General features: G+C 36.1%; 2 protein-coding genes across 2 annotated transcripts; one reads left to right on the plus strand and one right to left on the minus strand.

Moving 5' to 3' along the window:
- Positions 1-4510, plus strand: LOC111695136 (ATP synthase subunit beta, mitochondrial). Its single transcript, XM_023464347.1, has 8 exons — positions 1-123; positions 1245-1371; positions 2186-2532; positions 2634-2965; positions 3034-3254; positions 3535-3781; positions 4048-4185; positions 4303-4510. Exons 1-8 carry the CDS (start codon positions 27-29, stop codon positions 4354-4356), a joined length of 1563 nt encoding a protein of 520 aa, XP_023320115.1. The 5' UTR covers positions 1-26; the 3' UTR covers positions 4357-4510.
- Positions 4511-8798: 4288 nt separating this feature from the next.
- LOC111695138 (high mobility group protein B2) lies at positions 8799-11398 on the minus strand. The gene is made up of 2 exons (XM_023464349.1): positions 11242-11398; positions 8799-10551 (listed from the first exon to the last, which is right to left on the minus strand). The coding sequence occupies exon 2, from the start codon at positions 10544-10546 to the stop codon at positions 9434-9436; it is 1113 nt and encodes a 370-aa protein (XP_023320117.1). The 5' UTR covers positions 10547-10551; positions 11242-11398; the 3' UTR covers positions 8799-9433.
- Between the last annotated feature and the right edge of the window lie 7721 nt (positions 11399-19119).

Genomic DNA, 19119 nt, shown 5'->3' on the forward strand with positions numbered 1-19119 from the left:
ATCCTATTCCTCCACTCTACATCAAAATGTTGGGCGCCGCAGGTCGTGTCGCCTCTGGGCTGGTCAAATCTGCCACCGCTGTTCAGACTGCTGTCAAGAGTAACATCCCAGCTGTTGCAGCACGTAAGTATCTATGTTTACATACGATTTACAGCGCTGCCAATGCCGTAAAGACCTTAATTTTATCCGATGTAATTCTCATAGAAAATGGCTACTTCTTACCTACTTCTTTACACAGATTCAAGAATTGAGTTTAGTCTTGAGTTTACTAAAATATAATTTCACTCATATCAGATAGACTCCTTTTACCTATTTTGTGCCAATATATTGATAATTTTGGAATTTCTTGTTAGTTTTACAACAGCTGACATTTCTTACATGGAGGGCGCCATGACACCTCCGACTTAATTTTCACTCTTTTACCTCTTGATTTTATCTATGTTTTATAAAGAGTTTATTTGGTTAAACCTTGTATGAATGACTGAAAGTATTATCTGTTACTTCATTTCTGCCAACTGCAAGCATTGCTTAGGGGCTTTGGGAGGCCCTGGTGGGGGGAAAATGGCGATGAAATAAAGCGAATTCATATTCGATGTTTCTGCATGACATAAAACTATTTGTAACCATTTAAGGTGCTCGCCTTTGGGTAAATTTCCTAATATACGATTTTAGGACCCCGCCCCCCCCCCCTCCCTCCTTCATATCAATTTTGTAAGTTGATCTTATATGTAAGAGATGGATGTAATTGACCTTGTGGCCCCCTAGTCTGTCCTAGCCGCGGCGCTCGGCCCCCTAGCCTGTCCTACCTGCAGCGCTCGGCGCAGAATGTGTTTTAACCTAATTATGTATACACTAATATTTTTGAAAATTGTTGAAAAAGAAGGCCCGTCCTGGCCGCAGCGCTCGGCCTTCTAGCCTGTCTTAGTCGCGCTCGGCCCAGAAAGTGTCTTGACCTAACTCTAAATAATAAGAAAAAAAGATAAATTTGCTGAAAAATAAGTGGTCATGTACAAAATTGATATGAGGGGGTGTTTCCAACAAAAATTACTATGACGGACCCCGCCTTTGGATGCACATAGAAATAAACGTCAATCAATCAATGAACTATTTGTATTTAAGATTTGCGTTTAAATATTAGCTTCATAGTTACGGAATAAAAATGGTGAATTATTTATAAATGATTTAGTTTTGAAATTTTCTCATTTCCCTATTCAACCTAATTCTTGAAATGTATATCTGTTCAGAGAACCGTCAGTATGCTGCTGCACCCGCTGCTGCCAAGCTGCCCAAGGGTCAAGTTGTCTCTGTTATCGGAGCTGTCGTCGACGTTCAGTTCGAAGATGGTCTTCCAGAGATCCTCAACGCTCTTAGGTTAGTAAACTCTAGTAATAATTCCCCCGGCAGTGCTTAGGATCCGGATCCGTTGGATCCGCAAGATTTTTATCGTCCTGGATCAGGATCTAAGGGGCATGAAGTGCTTAAATATAAAATTTCTCTAAAAACGCATATCTGAAGTTTTGAAAAAAGAGAGATTATAATAATTTCCTGATTTTAATGGATTATCAAGTTTCCGCATAAAAACAAGCGAAAAAAATAAGACAAAGGAAATTCTGCATTGATGAAAAAAAATCAGTAAATTTTAAAGAAGTAAACTGAATCCAGATCCATCTTTTTCCCGTGCGGATTCAGGATCCAGATCCGCATCAAAATTAAATTGATCCTAAGCACTGCCCCCTGGGTTAGTACTGTTCATAAAACAGGGTCTCGTGTTCAATTTTAACTTAAACTGAAATTTTTTCACACCAAGTAATACGATTTTTTAGTTTTTAAATTATATTTTTGTAAATCAGTATTTTAAAAGTCGGGCATACGCAAAAAATAACAAAATTAATTGTTATCAAAATAGGGGTAAATAATTTCAAGAATCATACCCCTTCCCTTGAAACGTGGGGGAGGGGAGGGGTTATGGAAAATTCGGAATATAAAAAAGAAAAATTTTGATTTAAAAAGAAATTCCCATAAAAATTATTTTATTATCCTCCAACTTAGCGAATAAAACCATAGTAGAAACGAATAAATAATTTCAAAACAGTGTTTAGTGTTCACCCCCCACACCCCATCTCCCTGTACAACACTGTTAATCTTCATGCCATGTGTGTATGATTCCTCATCTGGTTTGTTTTAGAGTCGAGAACCGTGAACCCAAGCTAATCCTTGAGGTTGCCCAGCATCTGGGAGAGAACACTGTCCGTACCATTGCCATGGATGGTACTGAGGGTCTTGTCAGAGGTCAGGTTGTCAACGACACCGGAGCTCCCATTATGATCCCCGTCGGACCTGAGACCCTCGGCCGTATCATCAACGTCGTCGGAGACCCAATTGACGAGCGTGGCCCCATCCCCACCGACAAGCGTCAGGCTATCCACGCCGAGGCTCCCGAGTTCGACGAGATGAGCGTTGAGCAGGAGATCCTTGTCACCGGTATCAAGGTTGTCGACCTTCTTGCCCCCTACGCCAAGGGAGGAAAGATTGGTAAGTTTAATTTCTTATTTATATAAAATGTAAATTTTAAATGAAATATTTTTTTAAATAGTTTCATGGTTGGGCCATTATTAATTTATAAAATGATTTAGGACTTTTCGGCGGAGCCGGAGTCGGCAAAACTGTACTTATCATGGAACTGATTAACAACGTCGCCAAGGCCCACGGAGGATACTCTGTCTTTGCCGGAGTAGGAGAGAGGACCCGTGAGGGTAACGATCTGTATCACGAGATGATTGAGGGAGGAGTTATTTCTCTCAAGGACAAAACCTCCAAGGTCGCCCTTGTCTACGGTCAGATGAACGAACCCCCAGGCGCACGTGCCCGTGTTGCTCTGACCGGGTTGACCGTTGCTGAATATTTCCGTGACCAGGAAGGTCAGGATGTGCTTCTCTTCATTGACAACATTTTCAGATTCACCCAGGTACGATCTTAAACAATGGCATCCAAGATAGTTTATAATTTTACTATTTTTGACTTTTTGTCCTTTAGGCCGGTTCCGAAGTATCCGCCCTGTTGGGTCGTATTCCCTCCGCCGTAGGATACCAGCCAACCCTGGCCACTGACATGGGTAGCATGCAGGAAAGAATTACCACCACCAAGAAGGGATCTATCACTTCTGTCCAGGCTATCTATGTACCTGCTGACGACTTGACTGATCCTGCTCCTGCTACCACCTTCGCTCACTTGGACGCCACCACTGTACTCTCCAGGTTCGTAATTCATGTTTGTATTTAATTATTATTTTTAACAGATTCCCCNTCTTCTCATTCACTCAAAATTTCGCATTGTTATTGAGAAACTTGGAATTTTACGAATAGCATAAAGATGCCATGTCTCGTCTCCCTATCAAATTAGAACATGTTCTGGTCTATGTACTTAATGTCCTACTGGTATCCATATAACTAATGAGGATGAAATAAAAATTTATTTAAATTAGTTCAAACTTTTCGTGTTATAACATTCTTTGCTTTTAAAATGATTATTGTTCAGATCTGTTGCCGAGAGAGGAATCTACCCTGCTGTAGATCCCCTTGACTCCACTTCCCGTATCATGGACCCCAACGTCATCGGACACGAACACTACGGAGTTGCACGTGGGGTTCAAAAGATCCTTCAGGACTACAAGTCCCTCCAGGATATCATCGCTATCCTGGGTATGGATGAGTTGTCTGAGGAGGACAAGTTAAAGGTCGCCAGGGCCAGAAAGATTGAGAGATTCCTCTCCCAACCTTTCCAGGTTAGTTGACATTTTTACAAATAAGATATTGCAGATTTATGTCGCGACAAATTTAAAATGGCGAATGTTATTTTCTTGTAATTAAAAATGGTGGACTGATCTATTGGAAAACTTTATAATGCGATTTTTTCTTAGATTGCTAAATGTCTGAATAAATTTCTTGGAAAATTTGAGAATTTGCCAATGTTTTACTTTTTTGCTCTATATAGGTTTGGTCCATCACCGTCACTGAATTTTAAGTTTATTTTCAATTTGATATCTCCTAGGTCGCTGAGGTTTTCACCAACAACCCCGGCAAGCTGGTTCCCATCGAACAGACCATCTCCGGGTTCAAGGAGATCCTTGAGGGCAAGTACGATCATCTGCCTGAGGTTGCTTTCTACATGGTCGGCAACATTGATGAGGTATTTCATTTTTTGTATTCTTAATTCCATGAAAGAACCTTGCCATTTGGTTATTTCTTCCCCATAACATTACATTCTTTTTAAAGCTTGCAATTGTTGTTAAATTTCTATTTTCAGGTTTCCACCAAGGCTGAGAGATTAGCAGCTGAGGCCGCCGCTGCCAACGCGTAATTTTGCATTTGTCAGCTGTAATCTTGTCAGCTGTCAGCTGTAATCTTGTCGCTGCAAGATAATATCGTAAAAAGGAGACAGTTTAAAGTGTTGTGTTTACTATGATGATTCAAACTGGTGTAAATGTTATGAATAAATGATGATTTATACCTAGCACCACTCATCAGGGTTCAAGGAACGTTAAGAGTTTAGTTGTGATAGATATAAATAAAAAATACAAAATGTTAAAGATTTCCTTATTGACAATTGACATTGGTCGACGTTTTCAGCATTAGACTTAATTTGTTTATTTGTGTTTTCAATTATGAGAACAACATTTAGGAGAACTAAATCCTTGCGGACTTAATGGCAATTTAAGATAATTTTTTTCAAATTACACTTCTTAGTCTTTGAGGATCCGTCCGAAAGGTTGAAAGGTTTGAGTAACCTGATGGAGTAAAGCAATTTGTTACAGGAAGAAAAATTAGGTTACATAGGAACCGACTGTAGCAAATACAAAGAGGATTGTGGGAAAAGGAATAAGATGGAGAAAATTAGGAAAAATATGGGATGTGGAGAAATGGGAGAGAAATAGGAAGAAAAAGGCGGATGGAGAGAACAGGAAGAGTTATATTTAGCTTGCATATGTATTAACATTTTTTTTATATATTATATTATATTATAGTTTCTTAAGTTCTTTCTTGAACCTTAATCTTATTTACAAATTTTGTTTTCATGGGGTTTCATTTAAAATCCATTCAGTCTCTCGGAGCAAGATTTTTTGACGCAGCGTTTCATTAAGCCTTAAACAATACTGTTTCCAGTGAAATGATATTTGATATATGAATATGATAAAAAAAATATATTTTTTAAGTTTTTTGCTCTTTTACTACTAGATTTTATAATGGCATGATTGGTAAATATGGTCAGATGACTAATAGTCGGGTAGATTAATATAGATTTTAAGCTTTAATTTTTTTCTTAATACAGGTTCAAAGGGGTACACATCAACCGCTAGTAGATGTGCAAACAGTTCACCCCCTAGGCTAAACTTCCACTACCCCACTGAATAAGGGGGATAAAGATGTTGGACGAATATGAGGATGTAGAGAAATAGGAATTAGGGAGAAGGAGAGATCTAGAATGAAAAAGGGAGACGGAGAGAATAAGAAGCTATAATTGGTTCTTAATAAAAGATTTAATGAGTATTTTGAAATTAACTTTTGTGGAAGCTTAGAACATTCAAATCTATTTAAGTATGTAAATATACAACAGAGGCGTATTCAGGGGGGCTATGGAGGTTAAGCCCCCTCTGGACCAGTGAAATCTACTGATTTTAGGGAGATTTCAGGCCCCAACAGGTGCTGAGCCCCCCCCCCCCTGGAAAGAAATAAAATCTTAGCCCCCCCTGGACAAATTCCTAAATACTCCCCTGATATACAGGGTGTCCCACGAAACATTACAGTGAATATTTTAAATGGCTTCTTCTATAATCTGCGAAATTCTTAGATACCAAACAGAAAGAATAAAAATATGACATGGAAATTTGGAGGTCATATTATAGTAAAATTGATTTCAAAGTAAAATATATTTGATCAAAAGATTTTTTAACGAAATAAACTGCAAAAAGTCTTTAATATTCAATATAGTATACGGCAGAAGACATTCAAAACTATTCACCAACTGTCATGTCTCGTGGGACACCCTAGGTATATAAATACTTTGCTTGTCCGTTTGTATTCAAGAAACGGCTGAACTGACGGGCCCAAATTTTGTGCGGGACCTTGCATGACCCCATGTTCAGAATAACAAAAAGATATCTGCCAAAAAAATTGGTTTCGTAAAATTTTAAAAATCCAAGAAAACGAAATTGTAAATCGCAAATTTTTTCATAACTATTTATATGCTGAAAGATTGAGCAACAATTAAAAGTTTAAATAGAAGATGGGTGCGAAGCACCCTGATAGCCTAGGAAAGGAATGAAGAATTAGAGAAATCGGCAAGATTTAATGTTCTCCTTTGCTTAAAATCATCAGATGCACCAATAAGCAACTAAGATCAAGTCCAAATGCGGATGACCAATTTCAATCTTTAAAAAATTTGTTCAGTTAGTTTAGACGGCTTAGAAAAAACATGAAAATTTCTTGGTTTTAAATATATGTTTCATATCCTTTACCTTAAAAAAGATACGCTTAAAGAGTTTTAACTTTTAGATCGTCAAAGTTTTCAGCATTGTGGATAACACTGCATTTTTATGATACAGGGTGTCCCAATAAACATGACGACTTTGTTCCAAGCGGGATTATTTCGTAAATATAAATTTGTAGTATCAGAGTTGAAACATTGAACGCCGAAAACTACTAGTCTCGGGATTTTCAAAATGTGGTCTACCATTTTTTCGCTTTCAAAATTGACGAAGATATTCAGAAATTTTTCCTGTTTTTTTAAATTAAACTGTTTAAATTTTGAATATCTCTGTTAATTTTCAAGATACAAAGATGGTTGACCACATTTTAGGAAGCCTATTAGACTTTCAATCTTTTTTATGCATTGTCATTTATCAATTATTGGAAATCAACGAAGATATCTAAGTTGTCTCTGAATTTCGATGTTTATTGGGACACCCTGTACCTAAAAAGTTCTAGACTCATTTTCCCAAATAGATTTTAGTACAATAGATGGCAACGTAGAATTTGCACACTCAGTACATCTGTATTCTGACGTCACAAGTGTCAATTCAGTTTTTGTGTCAGACAAAACTATTAATAATAGTGAAAATCTTAGATTAAGTGCTTATCTTACAGTAAAATAAGTGCCAATTTATTTATTTATTTGTTCTTTATTGTCTGTTTTTACACTTTTTTATTTAATCTTGGAAGATATGTTAACCATTGTGAGAAAATTTCGCTTTCCTTGTTTATTTTACACTTGTGACGTAGTGTATAATTGGTTGATTTCTCTGTTCCCACCTATTGTACTTGTTAATCTATTTTCATTTTCGTAATTATTACAAAGAAAATAAAATAAAAATTCGTCTTTATGATGACCTCATTAAAAGATATTTTTGCTAGTCAGAAAACTATCTTAAAACTTCAATAAATTTTCGTACTTCGCACAATGTATGCTTCACTTGAGTACCCAAAGTTGATTCAATATATATTCATGATGTTCAGCATACAGGGTTACTCGAAAAGGATGAGATTTCAGAGACGATTGTACGAAACTTACTTTAAGTGATTTATGATGGTCCATGGGGGATAAATGAAAAATTGGACAACATGAGGCAGGTTTTAAATTCTATTTGATGCTTTTTACCCACAAATTCATTCATTTTCCCCGATTCAGCTAATATGTTTTATAAACCCCCCCCCCAAAAAAAAAAAAAAAATTCGAGAAAATATATAGTATATTATATATCTTGGATTTGTATGCAGCATTGATTATTTTCTTTTTACCTCAAGCAAAGTCAAATATTATTTTACTACAGGGTGTCCCACGAAACATGATTGTTTGTAAATAGTTTTGAATGTCTTCTTCCATAGGCTGTATTACATATTAAAGATTTTTTGCATTTTATTTCACACAAATATATTTTACTTAAATGCTATAAAATATTTATTATTATTCGCTTTGGCAACAAACAACTTGAAATATCATGGAAAAGGACATTTTAAACTATTCACCAACTGTCATGTTTCGTGGGACACTCTGTATTTAAAGGCCAAAATTGTGACAAAAGACCTGACTAATATTGAAACCGGGGTTTAATGTCGTCTTTAAGGTCTCATTCTTTGATGGCGGCCCAGTAAAGTTAGTTTTCTGTAGAAACATTTTAAGACTTCTAACAAAGACCCCGCGGACCGATTATAATAAATTTGAGTTAGGAGACAATTCAACCATGTATCTTTGTATCTTGAATCATAGATTCAGAATTTCTCATTGTGCTATTGATGATACCTACACTACATAACTACGAATAGAATTTAAATCAACCTTATATGAAGTTTAGCGACCTAGCTCAGATTCATTAAATTTGGTCCCTGGCCCTCTTAACAACCCTAGATATTTTTACATAAATAATTTTTAGTTGTTTTAATTAAGTACAGAGAAAATTAAAAATAACTCAATCTTTAGTTCTCCTCTCATTAGTAATTAAGAAAAGTTTTCATAAAATAGACGATCTCTGCGAGTGCGACGAAAAAAGTTTTTAAAAAAGCTTCGACTAACTAATTAAAACTTCTTTAGTTATCTAGGATAGGATGGTTAGCGTGGATGTTGTTATTCATGAATGTTTGATCTCGATACCAAATATGATCACTTTTAAGTCTGAGGATCAATCGATCAAGATCAATAATTTCGACACTGAAGTGTTAAATAAACGACCGCTTGAGTTTAAGTACGTCTATGAAATCATTTGTGTAGACGCATTATATTTGTCGGATACTTTAAATAAAAACTAAAAATAGTGAAACATAATTTTTATTTATGTACATTTAACTTTTAATACAACTAATACAATAAAATCTGGATTTTCAAAAGCAACGTTTCCAAGTCATAAATCCTTAAATTCAGATTAGCCCTCCCGTCCTCATTAGCATTAAATAACATATCATTTTATTCTAAACTTAAATAATAATTTGGAAAAACTTTGAATTTTTTCATTATCAATTTCTTTAAATAAAAGTGAAGTTTCTAGGGTCACTTGGTCGCAACATGCATCAGTAATCCATGGAAGGAGTTATGAGAAAACTAGTTGTTGAACTTGAAGTATTACATCTACTCGACTCAAACTTCAGCAGATTTTCAACTTTCTCAGATCCTGGTTATTAACCATATGGTTAATAAAGTAATGTATTACACTTGTATCGAGTTTGTACTTGAAAACTAAAAAGTATGAAGTTATAATATATCATGGGAGAGAAGAGGAGGGGATCCCCCCTAGCCACCTCTTTTAACTCTTTATTCATACAAAACTAGTTTTTCATAGAAAAATAATTGAATGGCTCTGCTAATGAATATGGAACATAACCAGGATGGGTTCCCTCGAGGGCGTGACAGGATTAACTACCCTGGATTAGGGGGCGGGGCACTTATTTAACTATTGAAGAAGGTTTGAATAGTCTGCTGTTGTTGTAAGAGTTTGCTGTGTCTGCTGTAACCCCTGCTGTGGCTGATGTAGGTTGGTGGACTGGGTATAGCTGGGGGAGGGGGCGGGGGAGGGATGGTTCGGTGAACCACTAGTTCTATTCTCTGCGCTGTAGGTCCCCTGTCTATACGAAGCCATGTCAACGTCGTATTTCTGTCTCTCCTCTTCGGCCCGTGCTTGATACTTCTGTTTTATAGCGGGGTCCATATCGGCCCAACGTCGTCCCAATTCCTTGGCAACGTCGCAGATAGAGTAGGAGGGGTTCCCCTCTTTCACCTTCAACCTTTCTTCGGTGGAAAATATGAAGTAGGCGCTCAGAGGCTGTTTCGGCGCATTTGGATCTTTTTTCTTCTTCTGCGGTTTATAATGAGACATTTCCTGGTCGTAATGTTTCCTGGCGTCCTGGTAGCGGTGCTCGTAGGACTGTTTCACGGCAGGGTCCAGGGTTGCCCATCTTTTTCCCAGCTCTTTGGCAACCTCTGTGATGGATAAATCAGGATTCTCGTTCTTCACCTTTAACCGCTCCTCTTGGGAGAAGAGGAAGTACGCACTCAGCGGCTTCTTCGGGGCGTTCGGGTCCTTCATGGGTTTCTGATTCACCTTTTGTCCCATAATCGGCTTGATCCCGATCTGTCCTTGAACCTGTCTCACCACCTGGCCTGTGTTTGTACTGTAGTTTATCACTTGACCGTTGTTGTCCACCACGGCGTTCACGACCTGGCCCTGCCCCTGGATCCCGTAATCACTGTAGGCGAAGCTGGATCCGAAACTCGGTATTTCTGAACTGTTTGAAGCCGAATTCTGGACGGTGGTGACAACACTGTTGACCTGGTACTGGCTGATGGCGGCCTGTTGGGCGTTACTCCGATCTGCCATTTCCTGGAACCGATCCCGCTCCTGCTCCGACAGGTTGTACCACCACACAGAGCATTGTTTGTTGAACTCCTCGATCTCCTTGTGGATCAATTCGTCAGGATACTGACGTTTGTGTTGAGCCCAGCAGGCCTGAACAAATACACCGTACGCCGTGTTCTTTTGAACACCCCCGGAGTCTGTCATGGTCATCCAAACTAAAACAAAATACAATTTATTAGCATTTAAAACAACAAATACAACAAAAATAGAAATATAACCGGGTCTGTCCTAGTGAACGATTTTTGGACCCCCCCCCCGCTCCCCAGCCCCCCCTCCTATGAATTTTGTACATGACGAAATTAAAATTAGTATATATGTATTATTATTTAGGGTAAGGTTAGGTTAAGACACTTTCCGGGCCGAGCGCTGCGGCCACGGGTAGGTTAGTTAAGACACTTTCTGGGCCGAGCGCTGAGGCTAGGACAGGCTAGGGGGCCGAGCGCTGCGGCCACATGGTCAATTATATCCATTTCAAACCTATAAGATCCAAGTACAAAATTGATAGGAGTGGGGGGGGAGGGGGGTCCAACAATCGTTCTCTAGGAATATACCATATGACCCCTGTAAATCGATTAGAATATTATTTGAGTTGAACAGTTGTATACTGCAAAATGTATTGACGTTTGGCGCACCCCCCCCCCCCCTTAAAACATTAAAAACTTAATATAAGTTGATCACAAAAAAAAATCATAATAACAAAAACCTTTCGTGCTTCTAGATTATGAAAACATTTTACGTAAAATTTCTGAAACTACACAATCTTAGAACTAAAAATAATTAAAGTTTTCCCCATTCTGTAAAACCAAGATCCAGGACTTGAAATCAACATTTTATACCCATCTCACCTTTTAATAGATTCTTCTATAATTTATGCTCAATATTATCTCTTGTTAACCTTTCACACTTGTAAACATAAGTTTGTTTTCAAATTTCGCTCTCTGCACATTCAAAACATATCCACCATCTTGCACTAACTACCTCAAGGCTGCCGCCTGCTTGGCTTGCTGTGACGCTTTCTAATGAAAGCTGATCTCTCATTGGTCAGAATTCTAACGGCAGCCAATAGGAAGCTCTGTTACATCACTAGTAATACGAAACTGGTTTGCCCTAGTCCGCCTCAACCTAGCTAAGCGGGTGTAGACTAGTCTAAAACCTTTCATTGTTGGACTAGAAGATTGCCGGCAATTTTTCTCGGGCGAGACAAGGCAAGAAAGAAACCGGTTTTTTCTGCAGATTTTCCGATGAAATGTGTGCCGCAAATTATACGACTGAATTTGATGAGCTCTAAGTTATGAAGATATGTTTTATAACTTGATTTCCGAACACAAAAATGAAACTACATTCTTTGATTAATCATTCTAAATCTATAACAATTATTCTTCAAATTCAAATTTTTATAATTTACAGTCAAAGAGAATTAAGATTATATATTTTTGCAAAAATGAATCCACGCATAAATTAGAATACTTAAAATTTAAAAAAACTATTTTTTCTTTGAATTTTGATATTTTTATTCAGGGAGAATTAAAATGGGGACCATATATCCCGCTTTCCCCGGCGGTTAACTGACCGCGGATTATTATACGTGTGTTTGTCACGATAATCACCTAAGCTATCGGTGCGTATTCCAGCGATCGATCTGTATACGTACTCCATGACCGAACGCATTGTGGGTTTTAGTGAGAGTGGTACGCATTATTCAATGTGTTCATGCTATTTTGTTTGGAAAATTTCGACATGAGCATATGGGACATATTTTACTTCAAACTGCCATGCAGCGAAGAATACTTATAAAAAATTCCACATTTAACCATATTTTTTTTCGCACGCACGCGTAAGGTACCCGCTCATCGAACCTATAGAGGAAACGAACCTAACGTTTTTCTGACCTAACGTTTTTCCGACCTAAAAATCTGTAGGTTCGATTAGCGAAATGTCCCAAACTGACCTAAAGATTGGAAATATATTTAGGTCGGTTATTGATATATTTTAGGTCAGTTGGGAATATGTTTTAGGTTGGTTAAAGCAACAATTTTAGGATAGATAAGCATTCATTTTAGGTCGGTTGAGCAATATTTTTTAGGTCGGTTGAGCAATATTTTAGGTCGGATGAGCAATATTTTTAGGTCGGATGAGCAATATTTTTAGGTCGGTTGAGCAATATTTTTTGGTCGGTTAAGCAATATTTTTAGGTCGGATGAGCAATATTTTTAAGTCGGATGAGCAATATTTTAAGGTCAGTTGAGAAATTGTTTAGGTCGGTTGAGCAATTTTATTAGGTCAGTTGAGCAATATCTTTAGGTCGGTTGAGCAATATTTTTAGGTCGGATGAGCAATATTTTTAGGTCGGATGAGCAATATTTTTAGGTCGGATGAGCAATATTTTTAGGTCGGATGAGCAATATTTTTAGGTCAGTTGAGAAATTTTTTTAGGTCGGTTGAGCAATTTTATTAGGTCAGTGGAGCAATATTTTTAGGTCGGATGAGCATTAATATTTTTAGGTTGGATGAGCAATATTTTTTTGATTGGTTGAGTAATATTTTTATTTCAGCTAGAGGTTATAATAGATGAGTAATATTTTTTTTAAATGTTTAAATATAAAATAAACATAAAAACTTAACAATTTTCAATTAAATTAGTATTATTTTAGGGTTAGGCTAGGTTAAGCTCAATTCTGGGCCGAGCACTGCGGATAGGACGGGCTAGGGGGGCCTAGCGCTGCGGCCAGGAAACACCAATTTTAAGCTCATTACTGGGCCGAGCGCTGCGGCCAGGAAACACCAATTTTAAGCTCATTTCTGGGCCGAGCGCTGCGGCTAGGACAGGCTAGGGGGCTGAGCGCTGCGGCCATGGGTTAGGTTATAAGATATATGACACTTTCCGGGCCGAGCGCTGCGGCTAGGACAGGCTAGGGGGCCGAGCACTGCGGCCACATGTCTTACATTTAATTGAAAATTGTTGAAAAAGTCATGTAAAAAAGCTGCAAAAATCGTTCTCTAGGAAATTACCAAATGATTTAAGTTATTTAGTATTATTTTAGGGTTAGGTTAGGTTAAGCTCAATTCTGGGAAGAGCACTGCGGATAGGACGGGCTTGGGGGGCCAAGCGCTGCGGCCAGGAAAGACCAATTTTATCCATGTTTTAAATATGAGATGCATGTACAGGCCCCAACGGGTGTTGAGCCCCCCTCAAAAACCCCGTTTTATGCATTACTGAAACAGTAGTGGTACAGTTCACAATTATGGCAATTATTGGTAAAACAACCTAAAAATATTGCTCATCCGTCCTAAAAAAAATTGCTCATCCGACCTAAAAATATTGCTCATCTGTTCTAAAAATAATGCTCATCCGACCTAAAAATATTGCTCATCCGACCTAAAAAAATTGGTCATCCGACCTAAAAATATTGCTGTCCGACCTAAGAATATTGCTCATCCGACCTAAAAAAATTGCTCATCCGACCTAAAAAAATTGCTCATCAGACCTAAAAATATTGCTCATCTGACCTAAAAATAATGCTCATCCGACCTAAAAATATTGCTCATCCGACCTAAAAACATTGCTCATCCGACCTAAAAATATTGCTCATCCGACCTAATTAAATTGTTCATCCGACCTAAAAAAATTGCGTATCCGACCTAAAATATTGCGTATCCGACCTAAAATTATTGCTCATCCGACCTAAAAAATTGCTCATCCGACCTAAAAAAATTGCTCATCCGACCTAAACATATTGCTTAACAGACCTAAAATTGTCACTAATCCAACTTAAACTTCCTGGTAAACAGACCTAATATATATGCTCAACCAACCTAAATATATCTCTAAATCTTAGGTCGGAAAACCTATATATTTCTCATAGGATGTCAAACGGACCTAAAGCTTTTTTCAACCAAACCGACCTAAAACACGTGCAAACTACTCGATATTTAGGTCAGAAAACCTTTAGGTTAGAATCATCTAGGTCGGAATATACGGCACCTATAACTAGATACGTCAAGGGAGAAGACGACCCCCCATAACTTTTCACATGTAAATGAGATGCCAAATGCAATTCTTCAAATGTTAGAACTTTACAAGAATTGTACAGCTAATGTAATTGGAATTGCAAATAGATTAAAATAAATTATTTGAAATAAATTAGTTGGAAATTACAACGACTATAATAATCATGTCAGCTATTATTTCTTGATAAAAAAACCGATTGTACAAATTTTTTCCATGGCCCTAAAGAATGTAATTATTCTATTACAGTTAAAACTAATTTCTAGATTCATTCAATTTTACCAATTTTATAGATTTGTTTATTCAATCCTATCTTTTGCATTAAATTTTGATTTTAAATTTTTTATCTTTTTAAACTTAATTGTAGTAGATATTTTGTTTAAAATATGTAAACTTTTCTTTCTTTGCTGTTTCATATCTTTTCTGCAAAAAATTAAACACAGCATATTTTCAGAAAACAAATTATTCTATAGCAAATAAATATTAATTTTTCTGAGAGCTAAATAAAATCGAAAATAAGATTTAAAACAAACTCAACCTTGTACACATTTTTTCTTTCCGAATGCATGCGAAAAATTGGTTAAAATTGATTTTATATATTTATCTGCAATATGGCAATATTTATAAATCATATTAGTTTGTTAAAAGAAAGAAAAGACAACTCTTTCAGGTTTATGGGACGTTTTTAAAAAAAATGCAAAAAAAATCGGAACAGTTTAGGTGGAGGGGGGATAATAGATATTTTGGAGAATTTAGACTATACTCAAATATTAGGTTTTTATGATATATCAAATTGTACATTGCATGTTTTTACTTGACTAAATATTGGTTAATTCACGTTGAAAACTAAATTACATTCAAGAAAAATATATGCAAAAGTAAAAATTGGCTTAATTTGTATAGGTATAGTTTCATGCACATAGAGAAATATGTACAAAAAGCACACTTCCGCTTCTCCCATGGCCAGCTTTATTACTCTTTCAAAGCCCGTCAGGACAAATGGAGGAAAATGTACGCTAGATTGTGACGTATGTATTTTGCTTAATCAACTACAGTTTTATAGTCTCTACGCAAATCATACTTCTTAAAACTAGTTGTTGTTTGTGAACAAACTTGACACATATGTCTCTACGCAGCATAAATATCTCAGTCGATCAAAGCTGTCAATGATGAACACATCTAAAAGTGAAAATCTTTTCCCCTGCTCCCTTTCTAATTTTGTCCTTACTTCAAACTCAGCTCCCCGCCTTAGCTCCATCCTTACTTCTAGCTCATCCCTTCGATCCAGCACCAGCCTGCACCCTGTCCCTACCTCCATGCTACTCCCTAGCTCTGTCATTCGGACTAACTCTGTCATCCGCCCTAACCCCGCCCTTCTCTCCAGCCCCATCCTGATTCCTAGCCCCACCTTTCTCTCTAGCTCCGCCCTACTCTCTAGCTCAACACTGCTCTCTAGCTCTGCCCTGGTCAATAGCTCCTCCCTTTTCTCTAGCTCCACCCTGCTTCCTAGCTCTGCCCTGCTCCCTAGCTCTGCCCTGCTTGCTAGCTCTGCCCTGCTCCCTAACTCCCGTAAATTATCTTGAAGTCATGATATCAATTCATCATTTCGATCAGCAACAGAATATATCTTTATAGGTTTTTAAATGGAAGCAAAGATAGAAATTATTTGTTCTATTTTTAAAATTTTCAAAATTATGCAGATGATTTTGTAAGCAATAGTTGTAGTTGAAGCACTGTAGGAACACTTTTCTTCTTGGATTTTGAGTGTGATTGAGTTGAATTAAAATTTATTTTACTGTTGCTTTAAAAAAGCTTTAAAGTTTAGAACAGTGGTTGGCGATTATATCAATACAATAAAGACGATTTTTTTTATTTTTTTTCAGGTAATCAAAGAGAAGCTTTTCAAATCAACAACTTCACTTTGTTTCCATGTTTATGTGTATCTATGCTGTTTAAATCTTTTTTAAAATCAATATAGAAATCAAAAGTCGTCTTAATTATATTAATATAATCGCTTACCACTGCATATAAATATAAGGACCTAATTATATAATTATATATTGAGAAGACACAGACATACATCCAGGCACCTACACACCTATACATCTGAACAAGACCTTGGTAATATAGGATGTAAGCCATGGATATTTAGAAGGAAGTATTCATTAGTTTTCATCCTCTTCCCTAGTCTCACTCTATTCTTTAATCCTCCTTTCTTTTTAATTCCTCTAATTTGTTTTTTTTATAATCCTCAGGAATTGAGTCCGGGCCACAAACTTAAACCCTTATATCTTTGCAACCTGGTGGCCTTTGATATTTCAAATTTAGAATATTTGATCTATCCAAATATCTATTTAAGGTATAATGACAATGGGTTGCAACGATATTGGGAATAGAAAATTTGGTTTCTGGCAAAAAACAGTTCCTAATTAATTCCAATTCAAATTCTCTTTTCAGTCTCTAAGATACAAAGGTTGATTTATAAAGAAAAGTTAATTAACATGATTACAGCAAAAATGGGATATATATTAGGGGATTAGTTTACCATCCGTCCTTTAATTTTATTCATGCTTTCGTATGTTGCAAGGCGTGTCTTGTGAAGTAAACTGTCCGCTGAATTATTGCGTCCCGCTGAAAACCAAGGGACGGTGTTTTAAACCCTAATTTACGGGTTATAAGAACTCTGTTGCTGTCAACGAGGTTATAGTATATAGAGTGATGATGTACGCTAATACTTTACTAATTGTATAGGCCATAAACTATATATTTGTTTATTTTAAGGAGATTCTGGCCTAACCTATATAGTATATCATTATTAGTAAACAGTTGTAAGTGTACAGTACAGCTGAGCACACAGGTAGGAAACTATCATCCCCTCTTAGAGGGATATTGTATGGTAATTCTTTACTTAATATTGTATAGGCCATAAACTATAACGAAAGCGTACTGCATATTTGTTTATTATAAGGAGATTCTGACCTAACCTATATAGTATATCATTATTAGTAAACAGTTGTAAGTGTGCAGTACAGCTAACTGAGCACACAGGTAGCAAACTTTAAAATTCGGTAATGGTAATGGACCAAACCTCTGTAGAGTAAAAAAGTAGATGTTAGTTCCAAATTTATTGAAAATATATTTCGGTCTGGGTTGACCCTCGTCAGTTCTTGAGATTGTTTCTGTCACAAAGGTTAAAAACAAACTCATTGTAGGAAACTATCATCCCCCGTGGTTGCTGCACAGAACTTCTGCAGGATATCTCCTCTCGCAAAAAGAAGCGTTCACGTCTCAAAAATATAAGTAGTTCTGTTTACTATGACCAATATTCTATAAAAAAATAGTGTTTGATCTTGTCTCTTTGTCAAGTTAAAGTAGGTGCAGCTGGAAAGTGATCCCTATAGCAGCAACTCAAGATAAAATAAAGAAACAGATATTAGTACTTTCTGGCTGCCATAGAGTACAGCTGTAAGATTTTTTTTTTTTTTAATGTTAAATAACTGATAATTGGTCAAGCAATGATTAGATTTGTGTACAGTCTAAAAAATCTAAAAAAACCTAATTTTTGGATAGCTAAAATAAGTTTACTTTAACCGTAAAAATTCTGAAGATATACTTTATAACATGCAAGAAGTAATAAGAAGTAAAAAATACTACATATCATGGATAAAAACGGGTTCCAAACTTCTAACCTCTGACTTACCGTGATCTACAAGGTTTCCCCAAAAAAGAGTGCCAAGGGGATTTTAAAGACTTTTTATGTATCTCAAAGTATCAGCTTTTGATCCCAGTTAAAATATCAATAATACTGGATGTTTTTTTAACCTTTTTTATCTGAAGCCTTGTTCATCTGTTATAAGGAGGATATACAATTTGAACCCAAAATATAAAACTTTAAAATGGCGAAAAAGTTTTCAAAACCCCTAATCAGATTTTTTTAAGACAACAGCCATATGTATCTTTATCTATATATAAATTTAGCTTCTCTGTCTGTCTGTTTGTTTGTTTGTATCCAATAAACGTCAAAACGGCTGAAACGATCGGGCCCAATTTTTTTGTGGAACATCACTAACCACAGGGAAGGTTTATGAATGATAAAAATTTAAAAAAAATGTGTTTTAAAGGTTTTTAATTTTGTAAAAAAAATTCAATTCTTGTAAGTCCGCAAATTTTTTTTTAAATCCGCAAAATTTTTTCTTCTTTGTTTTAAAATGTAAACAAAAAGAACATGTTCACAATTTAAATAGAAGATGGGCGCGAAGCGCCCTAAAAGCCTACTAATAATAAAGTTTAATATTGCGATTCAATCTTAGAAAAAAGAAGATGTTAATTTATGATGAATTACTGGTACGACTTTGCGAACCAAGATAAAAAAGATTTCATAACCTAATATTTTAGATTGAATGAAAAACTGATAGTATTTACCATAGATTAATTAATTTTAATTTATTAATGAATTAATTTAAATTTTAATTTTAATTAATCTATGGTACTTACATTATAGATTAATTATTGCTTAATTTCGACATTATATTCAGATTTGTTTCTTCAAAATTTTGGATTTTCCGTTAAAACCAACTTTTATTAAATTATGTATATGCGAAGGTTTTATCAAATGATTTAAATGAAAGGTAAAAACAAAAGATTAAAATATTTGCTTTGTAATAAATTATAAAGTAAGTATTGTAAATTCTCTGATAAGGGATTTCAGTAAGTTCTT

This window comes from Eurytemora carolleeae, unplaced genomic scaffold (assembly GCF_000591075.1).
Source record: "Eurytemora carolleeae unplaced genomic scaffold, Eaff_2.0 scaffold212, whole genome shotgun sequence".
NCBI classification, from domain to species: domain Eukaryota; kingdom Metazoa; phylum Arthropoda; class Copepoda; order Calanoida; family Temoridae; genus Eurytemora; species Eurytemora carolleeae.

What these genes read in the sequence shown, in the direction of transcription:
- LOC111695138 (XM_023464349.1), bottom strand. Translation starts at nt 10,546, where the DNA reads ATGACCATGACAGACTCCGGGGGTGTTCAAAAGAACACGGCGTACGGT.
- LOC111695136 (XM_023464347.1), top strand. Translation starts at nt 27, where the DNA reads ATGTTGGGCGCCGCAGGTCGTGTCGCCTCTGGGCTGGTCAAATCTGCC. An exon ending in CGCCAAGGGAGGAAAGATTG is followed by an intron (nt 2,533 to 2,633) that starts GTAAGTTTAATT and finishes AAAATGATTTAG; the next exon opens with GACTTTTCGGCGGAGCCGGA. An exon ending in ACATTTTCAGATTCACCCAG is followed by an intron (nt 2,966 to 3,033) that starts GTACGATCTTAA and finishes TTTGTCCTTTAG; the next exon opens with GCCGGTTCCGAAGTATCCGC.